The sequence below is a fragment of the Fringilla coelebs genome, assembly GCF_963513975.1.
Source record: "Fringilla coelebs genome assembly, chromosome: 25".
Taxonomy (NCBI): Eukaryota; Metazoa; Chordata; class Aves; order Passeriformes; family Fringillidae; genus Fringilla; species Fringilla coelebs.
Genome location: NC_140051.1, coordinates 4,777,707 through 4,805,369, shown reverse-complemented (window position 1 = coordinate 4,805,369; position 27,663 = coordinate 4,777,707). Strand labels below are relative to the sequence as shown.

Genomic DNA, 27,663 nt, shown 5'->3' with positions numbered 1-27,663 from the left:
CTCCTCAGCAGAATCTCTCTTCATGCCCAGCTCCTCTTGGTGCTCCTGTGCTTACAAGGGCCTGGCAGAGAGCCTGCACAGCTGCAGGAAAAGCTGCAGGCGTTTGAAGGGGGTGACTCGCATTTCCTCAGGAAGATGCAGCTCTGCTGGGAAGGGTTTGCCATGGCTAGGAGGACAGAAGGAATGCTGGAAGTGGGGTAGGAAGAAGTACTGTCTCACACCACGGAGGAGTTTCTCGAGCCTCCCTAAAATGACTGAATCCCCTCTGGCTACAGTTTCTTCCCACTTCAGCTGTGTCTTCTCTGCCCCCTCTTTTCCCTGTTAGCTCCTGCCAAGTCAGATGAGACTGATGGGCTACTGCAAAAATTGTCAAAGCTGAGGGAGGATGGAAATTCAGCCTCCTTCACCCACAGCCTAAGATTTGAGTTGAAGCAGAACCAGTTTCATTTTCCTTCTCCTCTTTGCATCATTGCAGTGTCTCCAAAAATCACCGAGATCTCTTCTGACATCTCCATCAATGAGGGCGGAAACGTCAGCCTCACCTGCATAGCCACAGGCAGGCCAGACCCAACAATCACCTGGAGACACATCTCACCCAAAGGTAAGAACCAAACGTTACCAGAAATAGTTTGGGAAGGGCACAGCACTCTTTGTGAGTGGCTGGGGAGAGGTCAGTGTCTGTTCTGTTGCTAGGAGAAGGTGAAATGCCCCAAAAAGTTGTGACTCAACACAGGACTTGGTGACTTTGGTGGAAGAATATCCATCCTGGAGGTCTGGAAGAGGAGCTGATGGTTTTGGTCCTGTGGAGGACTGGCTGCAGGTGCCAGGTTGGGGTTGTTGTGCTTAGAGATTTATAGAATCAGGGAATACTCTCTGTTGGAAGGGACGCACAAGGATCATGGAGTTCTTGTATGGGGCACTCGCAGTGCACATTGAATGTGCTTGTCTGGCCATGTTTTGAAAATTGTTCAGGCAATTCTTACAGGTTGCTTCAAAGGAGGATTGTAAATAGTGCAAATGAGCAGGAAAACACATGAAGCATTAATTGGTGGCCTTGTTAATTGGTAAGCAAACCCTCAGCAGAACTGTGTGGGTGTGACTGCTGGGAAGCAAATTCCCAGGCGTGCAGGACCGTATAATTTCAGCCCCCTTTCCCAGCTGCTTTTTGGCACTTGTTTTGCGTTTTGCTGCCCTGTTGTTCCCAGGCGGTTGCGAGGTTCTCGTGGGTGAGCTGGGGGTGAGATCCGGAGGCTCTGGGTGGGATGAGCCGTGTGGCCAAGCGGCAATGCCTGCCCCTGATCCTCTGATCCTGTCTAAGCGCTTCAGTTCCGCCTCAGAGTCCTGTTTCCCCTGAGGTTTTACCAGCGCGGGCTGTTGTTCCAGACAATGCCTCAAGCTCTCCTCGGGGAAGCCCGGCCAGGCTATCCTGCCGCCGAAGGAGCCGGCGCAGGGGCGGCAGTGGCGGATGGCGCCGTGGCTGCTCCCCCTGCTCCGCTCCTGACGAGGGCTGCGGTGTCTCGCTGCAGCTCCATTGATTTTTTGCTATTTGTCTGAGCTGGAGCGAACGGCTGGGCCAGATCCATCACTCTGCAAAGCCCAGGCTGAGCGAGCTGAGTTGGCGGCATCTCAGCCCCTTCTCTTGACAGGAGCCTCTGCGAGCCATTCCCCCAGAGCACACCTTGGTTTATCCCCTGTAGGTGGTCTTGGTTCTGAGCTGGTGTCTTTGGTCAGGGTCTGTGCATGGATCCATGTGCTCCTCCCCATCCCTGAGCATCCCTCTATGGAATCAAAGTCGCTGTCACTGTGTGCCACCATCAGGCAGCATTTTTGGTTGAGGCAGTCTCCATGTGTTTCCACCTTGAAGCCTCTTCTTCCTACTCTTCCCCTTGTCTACCCTGAAAACATATTTTTGTTTTGCTCAGCCTCCTCAGTACCTGTTTTTCACAAGCATCTTGTTTTCCCACAGCCCCACTCTCCTTCCTACATCCCCTCCTGCTCCCCAGAACCCTTGTCTCCCACTCATGTGCCCCTTGCTGCCTTCTCCCACATGCCATCCATCCTGTCCTAACCAGGCTCCCAGCTCCTGATGCCTCTGTCTTTCACAAGGGCTATTTTCTGTGTTTGCTGCCATCCAGCAGGTTTTTTTCCCCAGGGAATCTTTACATGCGCTTGAACCAGATGTTTCCATTTTACTTAGGACTTAGCTGCTATGGAAACTGAGGATGCACCAGGAGAGGAAGAGTGAGCTAATCAGAAATTACCTGTGGTGCTGTGTAATTTGCAGCAGCAGCTCTTTCCTGATTTTGGCCATGATTAGGCATTCTGCTTTCAAAACTCAAAGGGAACAAATGATCGCAGAGATTTACCAGAGCCTGGTCTCCTGCTGATGGAGGGTGATGAGCCCAGAGGTGGCCCAGGACAACTTCCATGGCTGCCCATCTCCATGGGCAGCTCCTCTGTTTCTAGGTCTGCCAGGCCACCAAGGGGAACCTCTACTTCTCCATTTTGCATTCACCACACACAGCAAAGGTGAAGATCAGAAGTGTGAGGACTGAAATGAGAGCCAGAGAAAATGCATAGAGGTGCTATAGCAGATCTGGGATGTAGGATACATTCCAATTCAGACTGCCAGGGGCAAGCAAAACCCAAAGCTTGATGCTGGCCCCTCTTGGTTGTTGTTCTTCTACTCATCCCATGGGAAGTTTCGAGCGAGCCGCCTCCTGTTCCTTCTCACCATCTTCCTCCATCTCTCTTGAAGTGGTGGAGAAAAGAGATGAGGGAGAATTGTTTGAGTGAATGCTGGTGCATAATTTAAGGGTTCACACAGTGGGTGGGGAAGTGGCTCTCAGCAGTGCTGCTTGGGACAGGCTGTGCCAGTGCTGTGTGTGCCAGGCATGGCAGCACCAGGAGCTGAAGGATTTGTCCTCGAGCTGACACTGATGAGGGCTGCTCTGTGCTCTGTGCAAAGGCACTTCACAGGTTTTATAATTTCCTTGGCACCTGCGAGCACACAGTGCACCTCTTGGTGGCAAATGGAGCAAATAAGAGTGTTTGCTCACCAGGCAGTGCATGGGAAGGCCTTTCAGAGGATATACACTGAGAGCAGCCCAGCTCCCTGGTGACTGATCTCACTTGAGACCCTTTGCCAGCCACTCCAGGCTCCTCTGACTGCTTGGCTGTTCTGTCTCTGCTCCAAAGAATTTGCATTCAGTGCCTTGGGCTGGTAAACTCTGCTGAATTTGCCTGCCTGCAGCTGTTACCATGTTCTAGGAGTTGTGAAGCCCATTTTGGAAACTCTCTTTAGTTTGAGGGCTGGAGGAGTTCATGCAGTTGGGATGAGGAGACCAAGTTCATGGCATGACTCAAGGGCTCAGTGGACCTGAGCAAGAGAGTTTTCTGCTTCTGATTTTGTGAAATGCAGCATGCTGGCCCTGTTGGTGCCTCTATCAGTTCCCAGACCTTGGTCCTACCTGTCCCCATCCTCATCCTCCTGCATGAAGAGAAGCAGGCTGCTGGCTCTGGAGAAGTGTTTTGTGAGCCTGTGACCGGTCCAAATAAGGTGTGATACAGCCTGTCTTCTGTCCCTCCGCCTTACTTCTCTCTGTCTTATTTTATTTCTCCTCCCAGTAATGCTGTATTAACTCACAGCAACTCCTGTTAATGCAGCTGAACAGATTGAGGTGGAAAAAGAAGTGAAGCTGCTGGAGTCACAGCTTCTTCTGCCTCAGCAGAGGAGACTTAACAGCTTCGAGGCTCTGTCCTGGGCTTGGATGCTCCAGCTGGCATCACAAGTACCAGCAGAGCTGCCAGGCACTGGGGCTTCAAAACTCAGCTCTCTGAAATTGCTGTGAGGTGCCAAGATCTGGCATGGGATGCGGCAGCTCCATCCCTTCTTGGCACCCCTGTGGGGCCCAGGCCCTCGGGATGGCAATTAAGAGAGGCATCTTGAGGGCAAAGGGGAGGAGCAAAAGAGGCAAAGAGGGAGAGAATTTTGTACAGAACAGTGGCCTGGATGTGACACCTGGCATGAAGGCAGCATCATGTGCCCAGAGGAGGTAGAAGTAGAACAGACCTGGAGTGAGAGGTCTGAAAGGCAGCACTGTGTGTGCCCATAAACATCCATTTTGCACCCTTAGGTGCAGAGCACGTCTGTGTTTCTGAGCCTTTGGCTGGATTGCAGTGCCCAGCCTCGCAGTGCCGACGCTGTCTGTAAACTGCGGCGAGGTCTTCTACTTAATAGCCTGGTTTTGGTCACTCAGGTGTTTCCATAGTTACTGGGCTTTTTATTTATTTTTGGGGGGTAACTGATGTTGTCATGGCGATTGTCATATTGTCAGGCCAGTTTTCATCTCTCAGTGGATGAAGGCTGAGATTTCTTGGCTGGGATAAAGCACAGCACGCCAGGCCACCGGGCTCAGGGTGACGCCAAGGCACTGGCAGAGAGAGTGGCACCACGTTGAGCTATCCAGGGGATATTTATCTGTGCTGCAGACACAAAACTAGTCATGCCTCCCCTTAAGCTTGGGAAATGTGCCAAGGAATTGAAGTGAGGGATCCTCCAGGAGGAATGAAGGCTCAGCAGCCTCTGTCCCAGGAGAAGCAGGCACAGTTTAGCAGTAATGATGAGGAGGGCTGTGTGGGCAGACAAGCAGGGTTATCGTGCCATGGCAGGGCCAGAGGCACAAGAAAAGGGTGTAAAACTGGGTGTGTGCATGCAGATCCCTCCACTGGCTCATCCAGCACCACTCTGCCACACACAGACATCCCGAGCCAGAGGCTGCATCCAAATCGTCATCCTTAATGACCCTTGATGGACTTTTCTGCCATGGTTTTATCTAATTGCTTTTTGATTATTGCTGTACTATGATGGATTCTGGTGTGAGGCTTAAGACAGTGGCTGCCAGGGTAGGAAAACATTATGGTTTGGCTGATGGTGTATTTACTTGTAAGAGGTCTGATCGAGAGGTCTGTGTGGTGGGAATCCCTCATTAATCTCAGGATTAAGCTGGGTGCTGAAAGCTGGATCCCGTGCAGAGCTGGAGTCCTGAACTGAGGCTGAGCTGTCATTTGTGGGGCAGGTGATGCCTCAGTGCTACAAGGCAGAGACTGGGGAGATGCCTGGGGGATCCTGATGTGGCCACATCCAGGATATCCCCCATGATCAGCCCGTTTAACCTCCGTGGCCTCCCTGGAAGAGGAACAATCACAGTCCCTTTGTCTCACAGAACTGCAGGAGGATAAACACATTCCAGACGTGAGGCACTCAGAGGCAGCAGTAATCACAGCTCATATATGCACTTAAGATAGATGAGGCACAGTGGCCTGATGTGGCAGAGGTCTCATGAGATCATCTGTCTATACATCAGCAGCAAACCAGCAAAGGGACTCTGGGAGAAGTCTGGTATATTTGGGTGTATTGATTCTCCCTGGCTCTTGGCAAGGCTTAAAACAAGAGGACAAACATCTGCAAAAATTATCCAGCTTGAAGAGGTGCTTGTCCCTGGGAAGGGGAGACATCCTCCCATCTCAAAGGTTTGTCCATTAAGCACATTGCCTGCCATCTTCATCCTCCCTGGAGAGGAGGCACAGGATATTTATAGGTTGGACATCAGATCTGGAGCCCAGCTGGGAGGCACAGGGAGAAGGGGGATCCACTTGGGTGGGAAAATCTCTGCCTGCTTTTGTGCTGACTTGTTCCTCCCCTGATCAGCTGCACGTGCTGTGAGATTGCTCCCATTAGCCTGTCCTCATGTCACCTCATTAATGGAAGACCAGAGAGCCGTGTCCTCTGCTGGCCCTTTTAGCAGGGAAATACCTCTCAGAGGGAGCAGATGGTTCATGTAAGGCTCCTTCTGTGTTCAGCCCGGGTCTTGTGTCTCTGCTCTGCCTCTTTTCTGCTTGGGAGATTTGCTTTGAGCCAACATGAGTGGTGTGTCAAAGGAGGGAAGCGAGTGCTCCTGCTGTGTGATGGAGCTCAGAGCCCAGCCTGAGCTGCCAGCTCAGCATGGGATGGGATGGGATGGGATAGGATAGGATGGGATGGCCAACATGTTGTACATGCTGTCCCACCTCACTTTACTGCAGGTTTCCCTCCTGTCTTTTGGTGTCTGGGTGACTCAGCAGAGGTTCAACTGACACACTTGATGGCCAAGCACCTTGTGCCCCTTCCTAGAGACAGTTGCAGGCCTGGGCTCCACTGTATTAACTGGAGCATTTCAACTGGCTCCAATCCTGTCGACAGCTCAACCATCCCCTTGTTTACTGTTGAAATAATTACTGCTTTGCCATAATATTAGCTCTGAGCCGTGACTCCATTACCATTATCGCCGGAATATTACCCATTTATTATCTCCCAGCAACCCTGGAAGATGAACACTAGGCTTCAGAGACCAATTGTTTTACAACAGACAGGATCTTGGTGTGCATTGTTTAATGAGGTAAACTACATTATAGCCAGCATTAATTTGGCTCCGGTGCTCTCCACTAAATCATTGTTAACCTGTAAATCTGCCACCACTTTTGATACTCCTTTAATCAATGTGTGCCAGACAGAGCAGCCAGGCAAATGGTCAGCAGTGGTCCAGCTCTGCTTATATCATGTAGGGCATACAAACAGGAGAAATAAATAGGGTGAAGTGGCCATGGAGAAGCAGGACTTTGGGATGGACACTGGTTTTTTGTGTGGTTGTGGTGATGGAGGCAACTGGCATTGACATGGGTTGCTTGAGAAGAATGTGGACCCATATGACCACCAGCGAGATCCTGACAGGGATCAGGGGAAATATTCAGCCTGTTGAGTGCCAGCAGCTTCCCCATCAGCTCCCATGGGAGAGGGATCTGACCCTACAGGGGACAGAACCTGGTGGAATCATTTCATGGGCTCCAGGTTGTTCTTTTGCCAAGGAATGACTAAAACTTGTTTAGCGTGACATGTGGGGAGCTTCTTTTAGCATTTCCCTTCCTGATGCACCCTAGTTCCTCCTGCTTGTTCAAAGCAATGGGAGATTATGTACTTTTATGTGCATAAAAGTGATATTTTTGGCTCCCTGCATGGTGGAAATGAACTCTTGGAGCTGATTTTGCATATTTGGCATAGATGCCTCTAAAATATGCATCTTGGTACAAAAATAACAAGACCCCTTCCAGCTACAAATGAGGCAATGTCTTTCCCTTAAGAAAAGGGGGGGAAAAACCCTCTTGGTTTCAAGATATTCCCTAAATGCAGCTTTGCAATGTCACACTTTCCCAGTTTGCCAGAGGCAGAGAGGGATCTGCTCCTCCACACAGTTTAGGGAAGCAGCTGCCTGCTGCCCTAATAGGGAGCAAAACCAGGAAGCCCTGCCTGCACCCCCAAATTTTGTCCTGTGCCTTATTCCCTTGGTCCCTGATCAGCTTTCCCACAGAGGTGAGACCCACTGAGGAGTTGCAAATGCCCTGGTCTGTGCTCTGCATGGCATCTCCCTGCAGGAAGAACAGGATGTGTTAATGGCATGGTGGGACAAAGCAGACAAAGCCCAACACACCAGCAATGTCAGCTTGTTGGATTTTCCATCTCTTCTTTGCTGCTGAACACAACTCCCCGTTTCCCCGATAAATGCATGGCTTTGTGTCGCTCCCTGCCTGGGACTCTCCTTTCATTCAGCTGGCCTGGAGAAGAGCAAGGGACGGGAGTGTCTGAGATTCCAGAGATCTCCACGCAAATTAAAACCTTTTATCAGCCCCTAATAGCTGTGCAAACTAATTATATTTGGGCCAAACTTTGCAAGCGACTCCCTTGAGGTATTATTATAAAAATCTGAGCTGTGGAAATGCGTCCCCATTCTGTCAACACCAGGTCGCTCCAGCTATAGAAAACTCTGCTCTGGCTCCTTTCAGCTCCCATGATGTGCTTTGCATAAGCTGCTGCTGTTGTTTTCAGGAAGGAGAGAGCCTGGCTGGGCTGTGTCACACGTGGCCAGGTCTGCTAAGCCAAGGACAGGGCTGTGTGCTGGGTAACAGCACTGAAATATTTATTTGCACAAGCCCTGCCGGCCTGGCTCAGTTTGTGGCCATCAATGTGGTGTTGGGGCTGTGGGTGCACAAGTACTTCCATCCCTGGAGAAATTGGATGTGGTGAGGAGGGGTGAGAAGGATGCTGGAGAGGTGAGGATGCTCAAATACAGCAGGCAGGAGATGGGAATGAGCAGCCCAAGGAGAAAGCACATGAGGCTCTCTATGGATGGTTTTCCCAGTGCCAGTTCCTTGCTGGGTGGCCCCTTGTGGTGTTGAAGCTGATTTCCACCCAAATTTGTTCTTTCTTTTTCCTGGCATCACCATTTGCTCCATTCCTTGCCTTATAACCTTGCTCCCAAGCTTGCACGGGGCAGGGCACCAAAGATAACCCCCGTGTTCACCTACCCCCACCATCCATAGATGGAGGCAGCACAAGGGAATGCTTTGAGCCAAGTTCCCAGTGGGAAGGAGGATTTTGCCCTGTGCCACCATTCCCCCACCATCCTTGCACTTTTCCTGGGGCACAGATTGCCAGCTAATGGGGTGGAGCTACTGCGAGCACTCTCCATTAATGGAGCAGAATATAAACAGAATAAAGCCTTCATTTCCCGGGCTGTGATTTCATTATTAATATACTTTACAGTTCACAGGTTGTTCATTTGCTTCCATGTTTTCTCAGCTGGTGTAATCTGCTGCGCGGAGTGAGAAGAGTCATAAAATTTCCATTTCCAGTTGAATGTGCGTCCAATTCGCCATGAAATGTTTCTCTCTGTCGTGAATATTAAGTGCCCGAGGAGTCAGTGGCCCTGGGATTAAGCAGGGCAGGTTGCCAACCCTTCTCTGTGTCCCAGGGGTGCAGGAGAGAAGTGGGTGTAGAGAAGGAAAGGTGACAAGGCAAAGTGGGGGGACTGAGGCAGATCATGTGGCAGAGGGAGGAAGAGGGAAAAGAGGAAGAGATAAAGTGAGAATGGAGGGAAAAGGAGGAAATTGAGTGGCAAAGAGGCTTTAAGGAGGGATGTGGTGGGTGAAGGATCCTCTGACCTACACTCACCTCCTCAGTTCCCTGTCTCATCACCTTGACACTTTTCAGGGAAGATGTTGCCCCAGTGTTTGCCCCAGTTTGTAAATCAGTTGTTGATGTCTGTGCTCGGTCACTGCCATGGGCCTCAGGGCTGTGCCCTTCCCCTGGCCTGAAAATGGGTAGAAAAAGAGTCTCCTTGTCTCTGGTGAGGCTGAGAAACGCTGCTGTGCTTGTAAGGGCAAGGAGCTGGAACGTGCTGGAGAGCCAGAGTGGCTCAGCTGCCCTGTACCAAGTTGGAGAACAACAGTGACGCTACAGCCACGGAGCTGTAGCACCATTGCAGACACAGAAAAAGGGCTTTTCATATTAATTTGGGGAGAAAAAAAAGTATATGTTCTGCTCATGTGAAACAGCCAGAAAGAAATTTGTTGTGTATTTAGGATCTTTAATGGCTTGTAGCCAAGCAATGGGTTTCTGGGACAAGGGAGCAGAAATTTGGGTAGTTGTGGCAGGTGGTCATGCCCCAAGGCTGGGAATATGGTGGGACCAGCAGTGCCATGGAGGTGTGCCCACAGCTGCAGCGCCACTGGCAGTGGGCACATCTGGCAGTACATCTGGCACATTGCTGCAGCTGGAGGTGGTAAGAACTGTGTGCCCTGGTTACCCCTCCCTGGCCTTGCAATAGAAGCACAGGATGTGGTGTCATTGCTGGGAAAGGGGACAAAAAGGCAAATCATGGTGGCATGCCCAGGCTGTGGGGGTAACTTGGGTGCTACCCCGAGCTGATGGCATCATTTCCTTCCGACTCTGCTGAAATTACTTCAGCCACAGCATTCCTCACTGCAGGGAAAAAAAATGCCTCTTCCTTTCCCATCTTCTCTCGGTCGAGTCAAGATAATAATAGTCTTTTTCTGATCCCCTGAACTTTCCCATCTGCTTGGTAAAACAATGGCAATTCTTTTTCCTCCTGGCCTCTCTCTCTGTCTTACTCTCTTTTATTTTTATTCTCCTATGGTATAATTTAAAGCCAGAGCAATGCTGTAGCCCATGGGTTTTTCCCCTTCCTGTGACACACTGCTGTTATTTAAAATGGCATTTCCCTTGCAGAGCAATGCCTCTCGCTGCCCTCCCAGCTCCTGTAGCAGGGCCAATACCTACACAGAGGCCTGAAGAGGGGATGATGGGCTCCAAGGAGGGGGCTCAGCCCAACCTCCAGTCCCAGTCTCAGCCACCCAGCATCGCACATCCCTGAAATTCCTGTCACAACCACCCCATCCCCCTTCCCCAGACCCAGGGCATCCTCACCAGCCCCCCAGAGCCCCAAACCCATCCAACTCATCACCCCTGCATTTCCCTGGCTTCTCTCAATAAGCCACAATATTGTGAGTGATCCTGCAGAAATGGAGACATCAGTGCCATAAAACACAAGGGACAGAGCAAGGCCACTGGGCTGGAAAATAGCGTGTCTGAAAAAATAAAGACGGGATAAAGATGATGGAGAGGCGACAGCGAGTCTCACCCTGCCATGATTCAGATGATTCTGGGGGGTGAAGAGTGGTCAGGGGGTCCCAGGGGAAAAAGAAGCATGGAAAATATCCCCCATTTGAAGAAAGTTGTAGCAGCGGCAGAGTCTGGGCTTGCCATGAGCTGCCTGCTGGGATGTGCGTGGAGAAGGGAAAGTTTCCCAGATCCCCATGACTTCTTGCCAGTACTGGGGATGGATTTAGCCGGCACTTGATGCTTATTTTTTTCATTCTAATGCCATTATGCCACTTGCTTTCCATCTGAGGGATATTTCCCTAATGCGGCTGAAATACGGCTTAACCGAGGTTACAGCCATTTAACGCTTTGCATTGCAATTGCTTCTTAAGAGCTTGTCCTGTGGAGAAAGCCTTGGGGTTTAAATTTCCAGCCAGAGGGACCCTTCGGTCCTGGCTGCCAGCAGCTCTTTTTCACACAAATCCAGAGGAACGCAGGGTGCCTCGAGTTTGGCAGGGGTTGGAATGCTTTGTCCTGCGCAGCAATGTGGTCACATGGAGTTGTTGGGAAGGGATGTGGTGGATCTCCCACGGAATTTTTTCGGGTTCTTTGCAAAGCACCTACAGATAAACAGGCAGGAGCAGCCTTGGTTCTTGCTCTCTGCACCAAGCCCTGTGCACCACAGTTTCTCCCAGAGCCAGCAAGGAAGCTGCCAGAAGTGGGATGAGCTCCAGAGGAGCCAAGTTGCGACAGGATTTAATGGAGGAGCAGCGTTCCCACAAACAGGATGCGTGTTTGAGCGATTTTCTCCAGCAGCATCTGTCGCTCTCCAACATCTTGGTAGCATTGCAACAAATTATTTAACCACTACCCACTGTACCCCATCTGTTAGGCAGCCCCTCCACATGGATGGGGCCCTACTTCCCACCTTTCCAGAGGAACTCACTGGCGAAGGCTGAGCGCCAAACAACAGGACAAATTAAATCAAAAGCACGGCTTCGGCACCCAGGGGGAAAATGCACATCAGCTTTGACTTATTGCATGGCGCACGCTTACAAGAGAGAAGCAGCGGCTTTTGTCACTGCAAGGGGCCATGAAAAATGAATTAGGGCCGCTGCTGGGAGAGGGCATGCAGGAGAATCTTTCATTCCAGCAACGCTGTCCTCTCTCACCTTGGAAGCAGCTACGGGGAAAAAACCACAGGGAGGAAGGAGGGGTAAGGAAAGGAAGGAGAGAGGACTTTGTGTTGGTCACCTGATTGGATGCTCTGGGCTGTGGAAGAGACCATGGGAGGAAGAGTGGTGCCAGGAGCAGTGTTGGTGCTCGGGCAGGAGCTGCTGGGAGATGCTGTCTCCTCAGGAGCTCTCTGGAGAAGGCTTGGCTCTGTGGGAGCCTCGACATTGATTTTCATGTACCTTTTGCATTTGTTTTTGCAAGGAGGCAGAAAAGCTCCGTGGGAAGTGGCTCCATGCCAGTCACAGCTTCTGCCGAGCATCAATCCCTCCCAGTGTCACCACAAGGGTCACCCTTGCCTTTCCAGGGCCAAGGAGAAAGGGATCCAGCTCATGCTGGTGATAATGGGTGGGTGTCATTAAGAACAGCTGCCCTCTAATGAGCCCTGCACCCATCTTTGCTGCAAATCTGATGCTATTTAAGATCTTTGTGAACTGCAGCCATTGCTAATTTGCTCTAACAGGGTGACACGTGCCCTCTGGACCTTTTCCTGGGGTCCAGTGTCCTTACCAGCACCCCAGGAGGAGGCAGAGGCTGGGAGAGGCTGAAGACAGTCGCTGCCACTTTGAGCCTTGAGCTGCCTCTGAGCTCTCCCTCTCACTGAAATAAAAGAGCTCATTCTTTATTCGACTCATTTACTCCTGAGTTAGAGCCTCGTTCAAGGGTGGTTGGTCCCTGAGTTGTTTTGTTTTGTTTCTTTAAATATTAATTTCCATAATCCATTTATTTCCCAAGGAACTACTTCTTGCAAACAAAAGGTTTAATGCTCCTCTTTTATTCCTGGTAACAAATAAGTTGTCTGAGACGTGCAAAAACCTCGGCAGCAGCGAGCCGTGCGCCGGCTGATGCCACAATCCACACTAAGGATGTGCAGGAACGGGGGAGATGCATCCCTGAGGGATCACAGGTGCCACAGCAGCATCTCCCTGGAGGTGCTCGCCCAGAGAGGGAGGGCAGCCAGCCCGGCCAACACTGGGAAGCCCCCACAACCCGGGATTCCAATCTTTTGCATGGAGGCGTCTCTGACATGCCTTTTTGAGATGGAAGATTTGAGAGCCGAAGGCCAGGAAGCACAATAGAAGATAGACTGCTTGTACCTCATTGTCTGGAGAATAGATGGGCTGCAGGCTCCCGGAGAATAGGAGCTGCCACTCAGGTGGCTTTAATAGAACAGGCGGCAGATAGATTTCAATAAAAGAAATGAGTATAAATATTGTTAGCGGAGAATAGAGGGAAAGTGAAAAAGATCTTGTTTAACGAGTCACAGTGGGAAACTTTCAAGGACTTTTAAGCTAAAACTCTTCACAATGGTGCTATAATGGATGGCTCAGGCGACTTGGCAGCTCTGCATAGCGTCGGTGGGGTGAGCAGAGTGGGCAGGTGTCCCCAGAACACTGCAGGGAAGGCATGGCGGGGAGTCAGAGATGGCTTGCGTTGGAAGGGACTTTGAAGACCATCTCATTCCAACACCCTGACATGGACAGGGTCACCCTCCACTAGACCAGGTTGCTCAGGGCCCCCGTGCCTTGCTTTTGCTGTCCCTGGAATTCATGCCAATATATTGACTATGTGCAACCACAGGCTGAGTGACCGTGGGATGCAGTGGCATCTGGAAAGTCTCTGCGGGTCACCTGTCCCTGTGACTAGTGAGATGTGTGGCATGTGCCCACCTATTAGCAAATATCAGAGTTGTTGTGTGAGATATGAGCCCCAAGGCTGATCTCAGGGATGCACTGAGCAAACGGAGCCTCAAATACAGGTCCTGTCTTAGCTCTAGCTCTGCATTGAACAAGTTGAAGAAGGTATCTTTCCTGCCTTCATGATGGCTCCATGTTGGAATGTGCCTGTCAAAATCCCCGTGTCCTGACCCTGTGGTCACGGGCAGTCAGAGATGCAACCTTCAGAAATAGTTACCTGTGCTCTTGTCAGCACAAAATCAGGCCTGGGCAGGTCCTCCATTGTATTTTGGAGTAAAATTCAAGGCACCCTTAGCTCACCTGTGCCCCAGAAAATTGGAAGGGGAAGAAAAGCCACAGCACTGCATAGCCACAGGCAAGGAGAGGCTCCCACAGCCCAAGGGAGGAGAGGACATTGGTATCAGAGGAGGAGAAGGACTTTATGTCAAGGATTTTATGGCCACCCCTCTCCTTCAAAGTCTGTGCCGCCGCGCACAAGGAGCAAAATTGTCTGTGAGAGTTCCCCAAATCCAAGGTAATAAAGGGTCTGAGTAAGGAAAACGTGATGTTTTCTCTCTGTTTGGTGACACCAGACACAACTGGTGATGGTCGCTACCCCTGGGGTGTGAGGGTGAGGAGGGACCCCAGACAGCAGCAGTGGAGTGAGCTCCTGCCAAGCTCCCACATCCCCGAGCGCCGTGCAGTGCCAGGCAGCGAGTGCAGCATCCCCTGGGGCTTTGCACAACATCAGGCCATGGAAACATGCTAATTAACATGGAAAAGCATGTCAGAGGAGCGATTTCCTTCCTTGTCATCGGGAAACTTCAAAAACAGTGGCTTGGCCCCGTGTAAGCGCGACACAGACTCTGATATGCTGTGTGCCCGTTTCTGGGGAGACGGTCCCGCTTCTGAAGGCTTGTGAACATGAAGAACAGGAGGTGTGTACCCTGTACCTCATGTAGGTGTGCTTCCTAAATGGATTGCTCAGCTAAGGGGGGGGGTCAGAGATAGAAATGGGCTTGAGCCTGCGGTTCAGGGATGCAATATTCACAAGAGGAGGAGAGGAGTTTGTCTGGGTCGATGGGGTAATCTTAAAAAAAATCATTTTTTGAATGATTGCGCTGGATGGTTTCCAGCAGGTTAATTATCCCTAATCTTTGTCCACTAGAGCGTGGCAGCTTCAAGCTGGTACAGGGGGGCTGAAAAGAGGGGGTGCACAGAGGAGAAGCTGCCCTAGCTGGGGTCATTCACCTGATCAAACAAAAATGGGGAAGGGAATTTCAGAAATGCCTGAACTTTGTTCCTTGTGTGTTAATGAGCCATCAGGAGAGGGTAATAGTGGTTAATAAGAGGTGAAGTAGGTGCATCCCCCAGTTTGGCTGGGGCATGTACTGGTGGCAGCCTTAGCTCTTGTTTACCCACCCACCTGGGGCTATGTCCTGCCTCCTTTGAGACGGATTTGGGGTGATTTGGGGTGGTCCTTTTCTCCACCTATTCCCCACCTGCTCTGATTCTACTAAATCTCCCATCCTGCTCCCATCCCAGCAGCACTTTTCCTCTCGCTGCTGCATGAAGGAGAGGTGAAGCGGGTCTCGGGTGCCAACAATTCTCTTATTACCTTTGTGTGCTTTATTTATTTACCATAAACTGTTATAGGATGGCCATCAGCACCGCATCGGGGTGACGTTTGAAATATATGGCTCTCGGGTTTAGTGCGTCACTTGGAGCCGGGAGTCTGCACGATGTTAATTTTTATTGCCAGAAGTAGCCATAAATTGATAGTTGAGAATTGCTGTAGGGACTGTAATTAACTAGTTACTATTTCACCTCCAAAAGGAGCAATGTTTCACGCTCTTACTTTTACTTATCTGGAATCAGCTGCTGTCAACATCCGCTGAAGCCCGTATAAAGATTTATAGACCTTGGAGGTAAATATTGACTAATGGGCAGCTTGGCTTAATGTTCACCTTGAAGGACAATAAATTGTGCTATTGATTGAAGCGAGATGTCAATATCTGCATTGTTGTAAACATTTTAATAAAATTATCTCCATAAAATATTCTCTTTCTTTGGCTCATCCTGGCCACTGGGATCAGTGCCTGGAAAATGCAGCAGCACAGTGTAGAGGGCAGGGCAGTGCTTTGGAATCACTGGTGGAACTTGGAGCACCCAGAGACCAATCCTGTTGTGGAACCACTGTTGAGGTTGTGCCTTTGGGCTTTAGAGGTGAAAATCTTCCAGCCCTGGGCAGCTGGGCTGGCTCAGCTTGAGCTGAGGTGCAGGGAGTTAGTATGGACACAGGGAAAAGCTCCAAGGAAGGTTTTTCAATGGCATCACAGGCAGTCTTCAGCCAGGGAAAGCTGTGAGCAGTGTCCTAGAGACCTGAACATGGCTGCAACAGTGAGCCAGGGGACAGTGGCATGTAATTAATTTGGGAACATGTGTTCACTTTCTGGTGAGTTATTATCTTGTCAGAGGCTCAATGGAAGCAAATGGGGAGGAGGAGTCAGAAGGGAGATGAGTCAGGATGTGAAAGTGAGGAGAAGTGAAGGAAGAAGAAGGCATGGAGGGAGGAATATGGATGCAGGAGGCATGTGCCCACCCCTCATCGTATCCATGCCATGTGGGACCCCAGGCACAGCTTGGCCATCTGTTGGGTTTGCCTTGGTGCTCTGTGCCACACCAGGACCTCGCCTCTGTGGCTCCTCCACTGCCACGATGGTCAAACTTCCCCTTCCCTGAGGCTTTTAACAGAGATCTGCAGAGCAGGTCCCAGATAGTGCATGGTGGTCTGTGTGCAGCCTCCTGCTCTCTGAGCACAAGGACTCAGGCTCCCTGAGTCCATCTCCCCTGCTCACACTGGGTTAGTTCATCATCCCTGGCTGATGAGCAAGGATTACACTTGTGCATCGTCCATGGCCATTCCATTTCTAGCCTGCATTATATTATTAGTATTAATAATAATAATGATGGGTGCTGGCTGTGCTAGTTTTCTAGCTCCTGAGGAGATGAGAGAGCTCTCCATTAATTCCTGCAATATTTCAGCTCCTAATTGTGCTCAAGCAGAGACAGCCTTGAAAGTTCCCACCATCAGTTCAGGCAGAGAAGGATTGGTATCTCTGGCAGAGCTCCTGGAGCTGCAGGGGTCTGGTCAAGCCTTGCCCTGAGAATTCCCAAGTTCCAGATGCTTCCAGGATGTGGCCCCACGGAGTAAAGCAGCTTTACAGATCTGGCTTTTCTGTGAAGCCACTTGTATAGGAGAGGGTGGAGGAATGTTGTCTTAGTCACCTGGTGTGGCTTGCTTTACCAGGGGGTAGGGACTCTTTAGTCACCCAAATATTTGAGAAGCTGTAGCTGGCACTAAGGAGGCATCCCTGGGCCAGAGCCTCTTGCAGGGGTGGTATCCCTAATGCTATTGTCATCTGAGCACGACTTACATCAGGTTGTGCACAGGACAGAAACAGGAGTCATCTCCAGCTCAGAGCATCCTCTCTCAGTCGGGGCAGGCTCTGTTTGGCTGTAGCCAAATTCCCAGGATGCCAGACCCTGAGTCCCTGAACTTTGAGCTCTGCCTCTCCATCAGCTGATCACCATGCACATATCTCAGACTTTGGTGGAACGCAGGCACAGGGGGAACCTTCATCCCCCCATTTCCTGAGCTTTTGCAGGTGGAAATCTGACCCTCACAGTTACTTTAATGAAGTCTTTTAATGGGGAACAAAATGCACTCGAGCTGCTTTGCTCCCTGATCAAACCAGGCACACAAATTATGTCTTGACTATGGCAAGAGCTAATTCTTGCCGTGTGTGAGCCGACTCTGGAACTTGGGAAAGGGCCTTTGGTGAGTTGGGAAGCAGTGTTATCTGAGCCTTTGCACAACCCAGAGTCAGATTTTTGCACGGAGCATCTGAAGGCCACCGGCTGTGTCCTTACTTTATCAGCAGGCAGCGCTGTGCTACAGAGAAGCTGATTCTAGGTCAGCCACAAAAAGGAATTTTTTTTTTCCCCCTCTCTCCTTTTTTTTTGCAGTGCCGCAGGGCCGCTGGATGTAAAGCTGTAATTTTTGTGTCTCTAAAGGATATTGATTTTGGGGTAACGCCTTCATATCTCACCCTTCAGTTGCACTAAGTACTGATGAGCTCAGCGGTTTGCACCACCAGCCACTCGGGTGGGAATTTCAGCACAGGGCTGAGGACACTGGTGGATGTCAGCAATTCATCAACAGGAAAACTCACTTCACTCTTTTGCAAAGCTCACAGGGCTGCCTTCCCAGTTAGGTCAGCCTGGAAAGGTGGGATGTATGTGTGCAGGCCTCAGTTGAGGGAGCAGTGGACATGCAGAGTGCTGGGGATGCTGTGTGGAGGTGGCAGCTGTGAGTTCTGGTGCAGGGAGAGAGAGCCAAGGTGGGATTTCATCACGGCTGAGCGTATTTGCACTAGTTTGAGTTGACAATAGTGGCACCTGGCATTGCAGCAGCAGATAATGGCTGATGCTTGGGGTGCTCAGTGTTGAGCTGTTCCAGGGCATTACAGAACACCATCGGTGCTGCTCGGGTCTTTCCACGGTGGGTGGTGGAGTCTGACCACACTACTCCTGCAGTGGGGGAAGAGATGCCATAAAAGCATCAGCTGGTGGGATGCAGCAGTGTGTGCCCTGCTGGGAGCCTCCCACGTGTGGATTTTGCATGCATTTGTTAGGAGCAGGATGCACATGGTTGACTGGCCAAGCGTGGCAGTTGTGGCCCATCAGGTCACGCCAGCACAGACAGCAGTATCCGGGTGGGAAGCCAGGGCTGGCCGAGCTCACAGCATCCCCCTGGGGACCAGGGACCTGTGCTTGGCCTCTCTGCCATTGGCACTCACTCCCAGAAACAGCTGTCCAGAGCTAATTTATTTCCTAATGCTGCAGCAATGTTAATTTATAAATTACACTGGTAATTCGAGCTATTATTAATTTCAGATGGTGTAGGGCAAGCCTAATTAAAATATGACACCAATTGCCACACATATGTACCAAGGACTACCGTTTAAAATTTATAGGAATATTAAGTGTGACACAGGGCTTGGAGATGTTCCGTGCAGTAATTACAGCATCCTGGCTGCAGGAGATCCAGTGGGGAGATGTAAACAACAGGAAAGGGAGAAGTTGTCCCTGTTTTGGGACTGCAAAAAGTAATTTTTGCTGCTCGTTTGGGGGAGGAGCCTGGGGAGTCTTGTGCCCCAACCTGCTCTCGGCCAGCCAAGCACTGTATGTTTTTCCAGGAGTGTGTCAAAATAAAGAGAGCTCCTGCAAGGAATGGGGGCTGAAAGATGCCAGGGTGAGAAAATGCCACTGATTGCATCTTTCTGGCTTTGAGTGAAACAAGAAGCTGCATGGCAGCCTGGATGGGGAAGAGGGGGACAAGTGCAGCCCGCCCAGAAATGAGCCTGGGGTGGCACAGGGATGAGGTGGTTCAGCTAAAGGGAGGTGTTGGCACCACCACTAATGGGAATAGACTTGCTGTGAATTACTTGAAGCTGAAAAGTTAGAAAAGGGTGTCTATGTGAGCTGAGTTAGCCTGGAGGAATCTCCCAGCAGGAGGGATGTGCAGAGGTAAGCTCAGGTCATTTTGCAGGGTGCAGGTTTGCCCACTTTGCCCACCCTGAGCACAACAAAGGACATTATCTCCAGCAAGAGATGCTCTCAGTGAGGTCAGAGATGCTGGAGCAGTCCAAGTGTTTGCAGAAACCTTTCTGGCAATGATTTTCTTGGAACAGAGGGGCACAGGCACAAGGGCATTCCGGGCTGGGAGCTGCAGGCTGGGTGTCCTAGTGCAGGGTGACATGCTCACAGATGGTGAGCAGCCTGTGGGCACAGGTTTGTTGTGCCTCCCCATCACTCAGGGCTCTCTGTCTCTGCCTCCTCAGCCGTGGGCTTCATCAGTGAGGATGAGTACCTGGAGATCACGGGAATCACGCGGGAGCAGTCAGGGGAGTACGAGTGCAGCGCCTCCAATGATGTCTCAGCGCCCGTCGTCCAGCGAGTCAAAGTCACCGTCAACTGTGAGTCCCTGGGGCCAGCAGGGGACAGGGGTGGGGCTGCAGAGGGTCATCCTGCTGCCCCACAAGGGGGTGGCTCTTGGAAGTGAGGCACACAAAGGCCCCAGAGCGAGACAGGCAGTTTTTCTGAGCGGGTGGTGTTTTGCCCTATTTTCCCCTTCTTTTCAAGCTCCATTTTTTCCCACCACCCCCTCCTCAGCTGTCTCCATCAACCTGGGTTTTCTGCCCATGGAGAGATGCTGTGCTGATAACCTCTGAGGAGAGGAGAGAAGTGAGCAGTAAATAGAATTTTTTTTTTCTGTTAGAAAAAATGAGAGAGAGGAAGAAAGCAGCATATTTCATGCTTAGACATACACAAAGACCCTCCTAAGCCCCTCTGTGGTTACTCCATTAGCTGGATGTATAAGAACCATGAGTTGGGGGTCTGTTGTTTTTGGAAGAGAACCCCCATGAACCTGAAAACCTCTGTACAGCAGCACCAGAGTGGCAGGAGCTGAGAATGGGCTCAGAGATTATTTTGGCTCCTGCTCACGTGCAGGGAGAGAAAGGAAATCTTGAGGAGCAGGGGGCAGGGATAGTGCCGGAGTTGTTGTTTGTTTCCTTTGTTATACGTACCAGTAAAGAAGTGTTATCCCTATTCCCATATCTTTGCCTGAGAGCCCCTTGATTTCACAATTCTAATAATTCAGAGGCAGGGAGGGAGGGGGTTTACATTCTCCTTTCCAAGGGAGGCTTTTTCTGCCTTCCCTATCAGACACCTGCCTTGTAAACCAAGAGAGAGAGGAGTCCCAAAGGCTGCGGGTGTTCACCCCAGATTTCCCCTCTCCCCGCAGACCCTCCGTACATCTCGGATGCGAAGAGCACCGGGGTGCCAGTGGGGCAGAAGGGCATCCTGCTGTGCGAGGCCTCCGCCGTCCCCTCCGCCGACTTCCAGTGGTACAAAGATGACAAGCGGTAAGAGTCTGGGGGGCACAACCGGGGGGAAGACCCCAACCCCATGTGGGCTGCACTCAGTGCCAGCAGCTTTGGTTCATAACCCTTGGCACAAGTCTGGTTTGGATACTGAAGCAGATCCCCTTGATAGCAGCAGGTTGTGCTTGTCTGGGGCAAATCCAGGCATTACATCAGGCAGCCAGCAGCCACAGCTGAAACTGCCACCACCCAGGATTATTACAGGCTTTTTATTTAATTCATCAAATTTGTGGAGGGGGATTTTCCCAGGAACCTGTTTCAGCCCTCACTGGGGGAGGATTGTTGCTGCCCGTGCCTCTGTGTGAAGGTGTTGTGGTAAATCCCTTCTTGGGTGAAGCATAATATTCAAAATGGATATTGGCAGCACAAATCCAGGCACTTAAGAGTGGATGAAATCTCTGTCATCTCTCTAAATGCTTTGGCCAGAAGGCAGCTTTTGGAAAAACAAAAGGAATGTGGTGTCAGTCAAGAAACAGAGTTTGCTATACCTCAGAGACAGCCTGCCCTGCTTTGGGGTGAAAATGGACCTTTTAGATCAGCCTGCAACTTCTGTTTCCTGCCAAAGCACAGGGACAGGGCTGGGGAATGAGGAGTGGTGCAGCACAGCCTAGGGTAGGTCCTACCTTGGAGAGATTGCCTCTCTCTGACCCCAGGCAAAGTGGTTTTAACCAATTTTTGTGTTGATTAGCCCAGAGGGGCCAGGACAAGCCACGCTGGTCACTGATAAGAAGGGATGTTTTGGCCATAAAAATGCTCCAGAAGCTGCAGGGAAGTCCGGGTCTGCCTGCCTCACCCGGTTGGAGAGGAAAGGAGCAGCAGAGTGTACAAAGCTGCGGATGTTTGCGTGGCAGATGAAAGGCTCTGCTCAGAACTAGGTCAGATCACGGGGGCCTGCAGAGCAGCGGCAGGAGCGGGCTCAGCCCGCCTGATCAGCACCCAGCGTGGATCATAATGGGAATCCAGCATTTCCTGTGAGGAATTAGCAAGCAAGAGCTGCAGGAGCTAAGCAGGACAGGGACACCAGTTCAGGGAAGCCCAAGCACTTGGTCAGTGCTTCAGCATTTGTGCTGGCTGAGAAGCCTCCCTGCTGTGGTGGGTGCCTATTGCAGCACTCATTGGCGACACACAGGGATGAGAGAAGAGGAAAGTCACAGAAGGCATCCTGCAGAACAGAGAGGACTGAGGACATGAGAGAGAAACTAGCCTCTTCTGTAGGGTGGGAATGAGCCTTTCCCACGTTCCCTCCTCAGGCACAGGAGCATCCCTCTGTCTGCACAGCATTGGGCAAGTCCCAGAACCATCCCATGACCCTGCAGCAGTGAGGATGCCTCTGGTCAGCACGGGGGTGGCATGGGCTGGCAGCTGGAGACCCAGCAGAATAGCATCCATCTCCCTTATCTTTGCCAATACCTTCCCCTCTCCCTCGTCTCCCAAACTCCATCTCCCCACTCACAGGCACAACCAGAGGATAACTGGGCATGGAAAACAGTGAGCACTTCCCTTCCTGATGTCACCCCCATGACCTCCCATTCCTCTTTTCTCCCAGACTGGCTGAAGGACAGAAAGGGCTGAAAGTGGAGAACAAAGCCTTCTTCTCCAGACTGACCTTCTTCAACGTCTCTGAGCAGGACTACGGCAACTACACCTGTGTAGCCTCCAACCAGCTAGGGAACACCAATGCCAGCATGATCCTCTATGGTGAGTAGGGCTGAGGGCATCAGCCAGGGAGGGGGAATGGCTTCACAGTGACACCACCGATGGCAGAGACATGGGAAGGGTCTCCCATGTCTTTTGGGGGAGATGTGTATTTGCTGCTGGTCCTCTCTGTCCTTGGCACGTGGGCTGGAGGTTGTGGTGAGTCATTGGGGAGGGGAGAACCTCCAAAGCTGCCTCCTGATCCAGGTCCAGTGTCTCCCACCATTCAGAGGGATTTGGCACTGTGTTTGGGATCTGCCATGAATGCAAAGTTAGGAGCTGGCTGCAGGTTTCCATCTTCTTGCTCTGATGAGTACCTGGGAGAGCCCCTGTGTGAAGGCATCCCCCTGTGTCGATGGGTGGGAGGAGAAATGCTGCTCAGTGTCATTGCTGCCCCATTCCCATGTGAGAACAAGCAGGCTCCCTGCTCCATCACCTTCCAGGTCATGTTTTCTGCTCCTGACAAGCAGATATATCCTTATTGTATGAGTTAAGGGAGATGGGAAGGTGTGGAGGGCAGGAAGGAGGAGAAGGTTTATACCCTTGTCCCAGGACTGTTTCCCCTGCATGCTGGAGCTGGGATGAGAGCAATGCTGACACTGCTTATGGATAGGAAGGGCTGTGATTGATTGTCATATTTGTCAAACCTCTTCAGGGGGCAGCAAAACCAGAGCAGGGGCTGTGCTTTCCAGGAGTCAGGAATGGATAACAGATCTCATCCCTGGCCACTGCTTGGGTATATTTCCCTGCTGGGGTATGGGGTGTGTGGTTCTTACAGCTGAACCATACAGGACAAGTAGGGACTGGGGACCTCCTGCCTCTCCCCAGCATTGTCCTCCTCCTTGCCACTCAGTTGTTGTGCCTGGTCATCTCCTTGTCTCTCGCTGTTGTATGGTCAGAGGGAGCAGAGCAGAGTGACAAATTAGCCTTCCTCATCCCCAGGTCCCTCAGGGATGGCTCAGGGCAGTCTGTGCCCTGGCCATACAAAGTGTCTTGGGATAGGGAGCAGTCCCGCAGTATGTTCTGGGTTCTGGAGTTTGCCGGGGCAGTGAGAGGCATCTGGAGACCCTGGGAAATGCTGCCCATGTCCTGGGGAGGGGCTGGATGGATTCCAAGGGAGCAGTTTGTTTAAGGATGGTAGGGGATGTTGGGCTTTGCCAGGGGCCACACCACAGCTGTGGGGTCAGGGTGGCATCACAGGACAGGCTTATCCTCCCCTGCCACTGGTACTGGCAGCTGTGCCAGGTTCCCCTGAGCTGTGACAGGAGTTCATCCCATATTGCATGCTCAGACCCATTTGCTCCCCCAGTAAAGTCCAAGCTGTATGTGATGAAGGTTCACCTGTGCTAAGCCATCATTACTGTTGCTTAGGAACTATCTCAGTTCTCTTCCCAGCCAGCCTTCCTGGTAATCCAATAACCCCATGTTTTAGGGATGCCAACACCTCTGGCACTGCAAAGACACCCAGACATGGCTCCACCTGTTCTGCAGGCGTAGGGTGGCTGTGCCAAGTGCTCAACATAGCCTGAGCCACATTCTTAGCTGGGATGTTACAGCTTTCCAATGTGTTTATGAGGTTAAAATCTTGATTAGTGGGAGCCTTCAGTTTGGCATCTGCAGATCCAGGCTGGATGAACAGCCTAAAAGTAAAGATGACATCTCCCTGCTGCAGAGCTCTTGGTTCCTTGGGTTCTAACCCATCTGGGACTCATGCTGTGATGGCAGGATCAGGTGGGAGGCCAGGAAGCATCCCACAAAAGTCTAAGTTTATTTTATGATCTCCCCTTAGCTTTGTGGTCTGACTGTGAATCCCATCAGGGAGTGAAATCAGAGCCCTTTGACCACCCATAATTTCCATAAAGGCTGCATTGATCGAAAGACCTGTTCAGTTTTTGATAATTGAGTCCCCTTGGGAGGTGACAGTTCCCTGAGGGGACTGTGACATATGGGGGTCCCCCATCTCCTGGTGCAGGGCTCTCCAGCACCCCCAGGAACAATCCCTTTCCAATTACCAGGAATGTGATGGCCCCAAATGTCATAGGGCCGAGCTTACCCATCCCTAAGCAACCAGTATCTTCAATCTGGGGATTAATGTGTCTTTATTTATCAACATATTTATTTATTTAATGCAAGATAAGAGGGAAGTGCAAGCAGTGGCTGCACTACCTGTGCATGAGAAATGTCTCTTCTGTGAGGTTTTGGGGGACAATTTTGTGAATGGCCCTTTTTCCCTGAAGCTGAGTGTTTTGGAGTTTTTCCCCCACAAATGGAGGTTTCATCTGTGCAGGTACCATGACATGAGCCTTTTTGGGGTTGTGAGAGAGGCTAATGTAGCGTTCATCTTTTAATCCTTTTTTTAATCTAATTTTTCATGGAGGTCAACTAGTGCTTTATTTAACATGTAGCACTCGTTATTCCAGACCTGCCGCCTCATTCAGCGGCTCATTTGGTGCTGTCTGGGATGTGATAGAGTGCTCAGGGAAACCACATCATTCTGTGGAGTTGGGGAAAAACCAACCCTCTGCTTCTCACCCATCACACAATCTATGTTGCTCCCAGAGGCAGCTGTCAGGCCATAAATCTTTTTGGGATGTTGCAGGATTAGCAAGAGGGATGGGCCCTGTACTCACAGGGGAGAGCTGAACCCCCTGCATCCCCATATCCCAGCCCCTGTGCTTTGCCTTTTGCATAGGGTGCAACTACAGGCTTTGCCAGGTCTGAGGTCCCATATTCATCTCATCTCAGAGATGAGGGGGCCATGGCCCCACAGCAGTGGGGTGTGATTTGGGCAACAGATCCCATTTCTGCCCCATGCACTGGTTTTCCCACCCCAGGTTGAGGGCAGGCTGAGGGAGGTGTCTCGAGCCTGCGCTTTCCATTGCCCTTTTGCCTTAACTTTCCCTTGTTCTTTAATTTTTAGAAGAGACAACTACTGCTCTGACACCCTGGAAAGGTCAGTAATTTGGGGGTCCCCTACAATGCCAGTGCTTCCCCTGCTGTTCCCCTTGGGCCCCTCCGGCTCCCACCACAACGCATCTCAGTGGGAGCCGCAGCACCCACCACCTGGATCTCCTGCCCCACAACCCCACTGCTTTCACTGGTGTAGGGATGAATCAGGGCTTTCTGAGCCACCCTCCCATCCTGCCCCCTCCTCGCCAGCCTACTGTGCCTGTCTGGTGGTGGTCTGTGCCCTCTGCATGCCTGTCCCCATCCCATGGTGTCCCGCTCCCTCCCCACTGCCAGGGCACAGCAGGAATGTCTTTGGGCTGCTTTCCCAGTGCTACTGTGTAAGTGGGCCTTGTGGCAGGTCCTTCCTCCTCTGGGATGCCTCTAGTGCCTTTTATATGGGATGAGATAGCGGTGGACAGGCATTTGATCCCCCTCCTGGTGTTATTCCTGGCCAGGACAGCTGCCTCTCTGCTGTCCGGCCAACTGGCCTGGTGTCATCTTGATTTTCGGGCGGCTTCATTTGGGATGAATCGAGTGGTCAGTCCTGGGGATGACTTGTAGATGTCTGTGGAGGCAGTGTGTGAGACCTGGATTTGTGAGGTGTGAGGTGTCTGAATGTGCTGGAGAGTGTTACTGGTGGGAAGGCAGATGGTTACTGATGCTCAGTGCCCCGGTCAGGTTTTGAAGGGAGGGGACATGTCCTGGGGTTTCAAAACCAGTTGTGAATCAGACCTTGTGGTCAGCCCTGCTTCCACAGGACATGAGCATGGATGCCTTCCTGAGCTCTTTTTCCACCTTAGTCTTCTCCTGGGCCAATTATTTGGTGACAAAAGGGGTGTTTTGGTGAAAGCCACTGGCTGAGACACCTTCCACATCCTTTCCCACAGTGAGCTTTGAACTCCTCACTTCTTGTGGTCCCCATTGATGTGTGGGCTTGGCTCTTCTTGACTACTTTCCTCACCCCATCTCCTTGATGTGGTCTGGGCCCATACTGAGCCCCACAGGGACACTGAAGAGGTGCAAAACACCAAGTCCTCAATGTAGTGCTGCTGTCAGGGTCTCTGCAGGGTGGGCAGGTGGTTACTGTCCCTCCCAAGGGACACTAGAGGGCAACAGGGTGGTCGCCCTGGGGTGGGCAGAATGTGCTGGGCAAAAACTGTCATCTCCCGTACAAGTGTGGCTGGAAAACTGGGACCAATTTGGAGGAGAGTGAAGGGGGCTGAAAGAGATTGGATGGTGGTGGTGCACAGGAAGCAGGCTTGGGAGGGGGGCTTCAGGCTGAAAAGGGACCGCAGAGGATCTTGTCCCAAAAATCAGCATTTGTGGGGACAGAGATGGCCATTCCCACGTTCCTGAGACAGCACGGGTGGAGGGAGACACCCAGAGAACTTTTAGAGCAATCCCACCACGTGCAACACCACCGGGGGCCCCAAACAGCGTGATTTTTATTTCTGGTTTTAATCTTTATCTCATGGTTTCTGCTATTTGTTGACTTCGTGACCAACCATGGTGGGTGTTCCTGTCCCTTCCCGCAGGCCCTGGTGCAGTGCACGACGGGAACAACGGCGCGTGGCGGCGAAGTGGCTGTGCGTGGCTGCTGCTCCTCCCGCTCGCCCACCTCGCCCGCCAGTTTTGACCCCAGAGCCGGCCCGCGGAGTAGCGGCAGCGACGACCACGGCCAGCGAGCGCAAGCAGAAAGGAGAGGAAGAAAAGAAGAAGAAGTGTTCACCGTTTCCGAAAATAATCATAAGATTGAGAGAGTATCCGGCCAGGCCACCTGGGGGAGGGGGAGAGAGGAAAAACACGCAAAAAAAAAAAAACCACAACGGGAATTTGGAATGGAGAGAAAAGGGAAAAAATTAATAATCTAAGGCTTCCTGCTGAAGATGCAATGCGACTGAGTCTTTTTCTTTTCATCCTATTTTTTTTTTTTTTGGTCCCCTACTACTTTTTTCCCCAGTTTTCGTTGTTCTCTGCCACGGGCCAGCGTGGAGGATGGACGGGGCCATCGGAGTGTGGCACTTGTCCCCTGCCCTGTCCTCTTCACTGCCGCCACCCGCCTGCTCCCTCCCGTGGGACCCTCCATCCAGACACGGGTTTTCTCCTTTGCCAAGATTTCCCCGTCTTCTCATGGACTGTGCCGCCATTTGTGTTTCAGAATATATATACACACATATATATATATATATATATATCTCCATGTATACATATATATATGTATAGATATATAGATCTTCAACAGTTACCACACCACCACGAAAGGAAAGGGAGGAAGGAGACCGGCGTCGAGCCACGCTTTCATCGTACCATCCGCGGACATCGTGAATGATAAGGGATTCTGAGTCATGGTTAATTTTATTAATTGTATTTTCTGATACGAGCCTAGAACTCTTAGTTCCTAAAAAACAGAAATGCAAAAAAAATGAGGGGGAAAAAAAGAAAAAAAAAAAAGAGGAAAAAAAAAACCAATCCAGGAGAGGGGGAGCAAGCGGAGAGAAGTTTGTTTGCTGAGGAGGCGACCAGCCAAGGAGATTTGTGAGCCCGGCGAGGAGGATGAGGAGGAGTCCTGTGCTGAAACACCCCCAAAACCGGCCCAAAAGCGGTCGTC

The 27,663-nt window shown here is 51.2% G+C and overlaps 1 protein-coding gene across 2 annotated transcripts in view; it reads left to right on the top strand.

Annotated features, from left to right (window-relative positions):
- LOC311162948 (protein CEPU-1) overlaps positions 1-27,214 on the top strand; it is a 137,905-nt gene extending 110,691 nt beyond the window's left edge. The window contains exons 3-8 of one of the 2 annotated variants that reach the window (XM_084221572.1): positions 476-601; positions 19,308-19,442; positions 20,273-20,393; positions 21,958-22,109; positions 25,027-25,059; positions 26,591-27,214. In XM_084221572.1, the coding sequence (XP_084077698.1) occupies positions 476-601; positions 19,308-19,442; positions 20,273-20,393; positions 21,958-22,109; positions 25,027-25,059; positions 26,591-26,691 (668 nt within the window). In that variant the 3' untranslated portion in view covers positions 26,692-27,214. The remainder of the gene's footprint in view (positions 1-475; positions 602-19,307; positions 19,443-20,272; positions 20,394-21,957; positions 22,110-25,026; positions 25,060-26,590) is intronic. The other variant, XM_084221573.1, reaches the window with a different exon arrangement.
- The last annotated feature ends 449 nt before the right edge of the window (positions 27,215-27,663 follow it).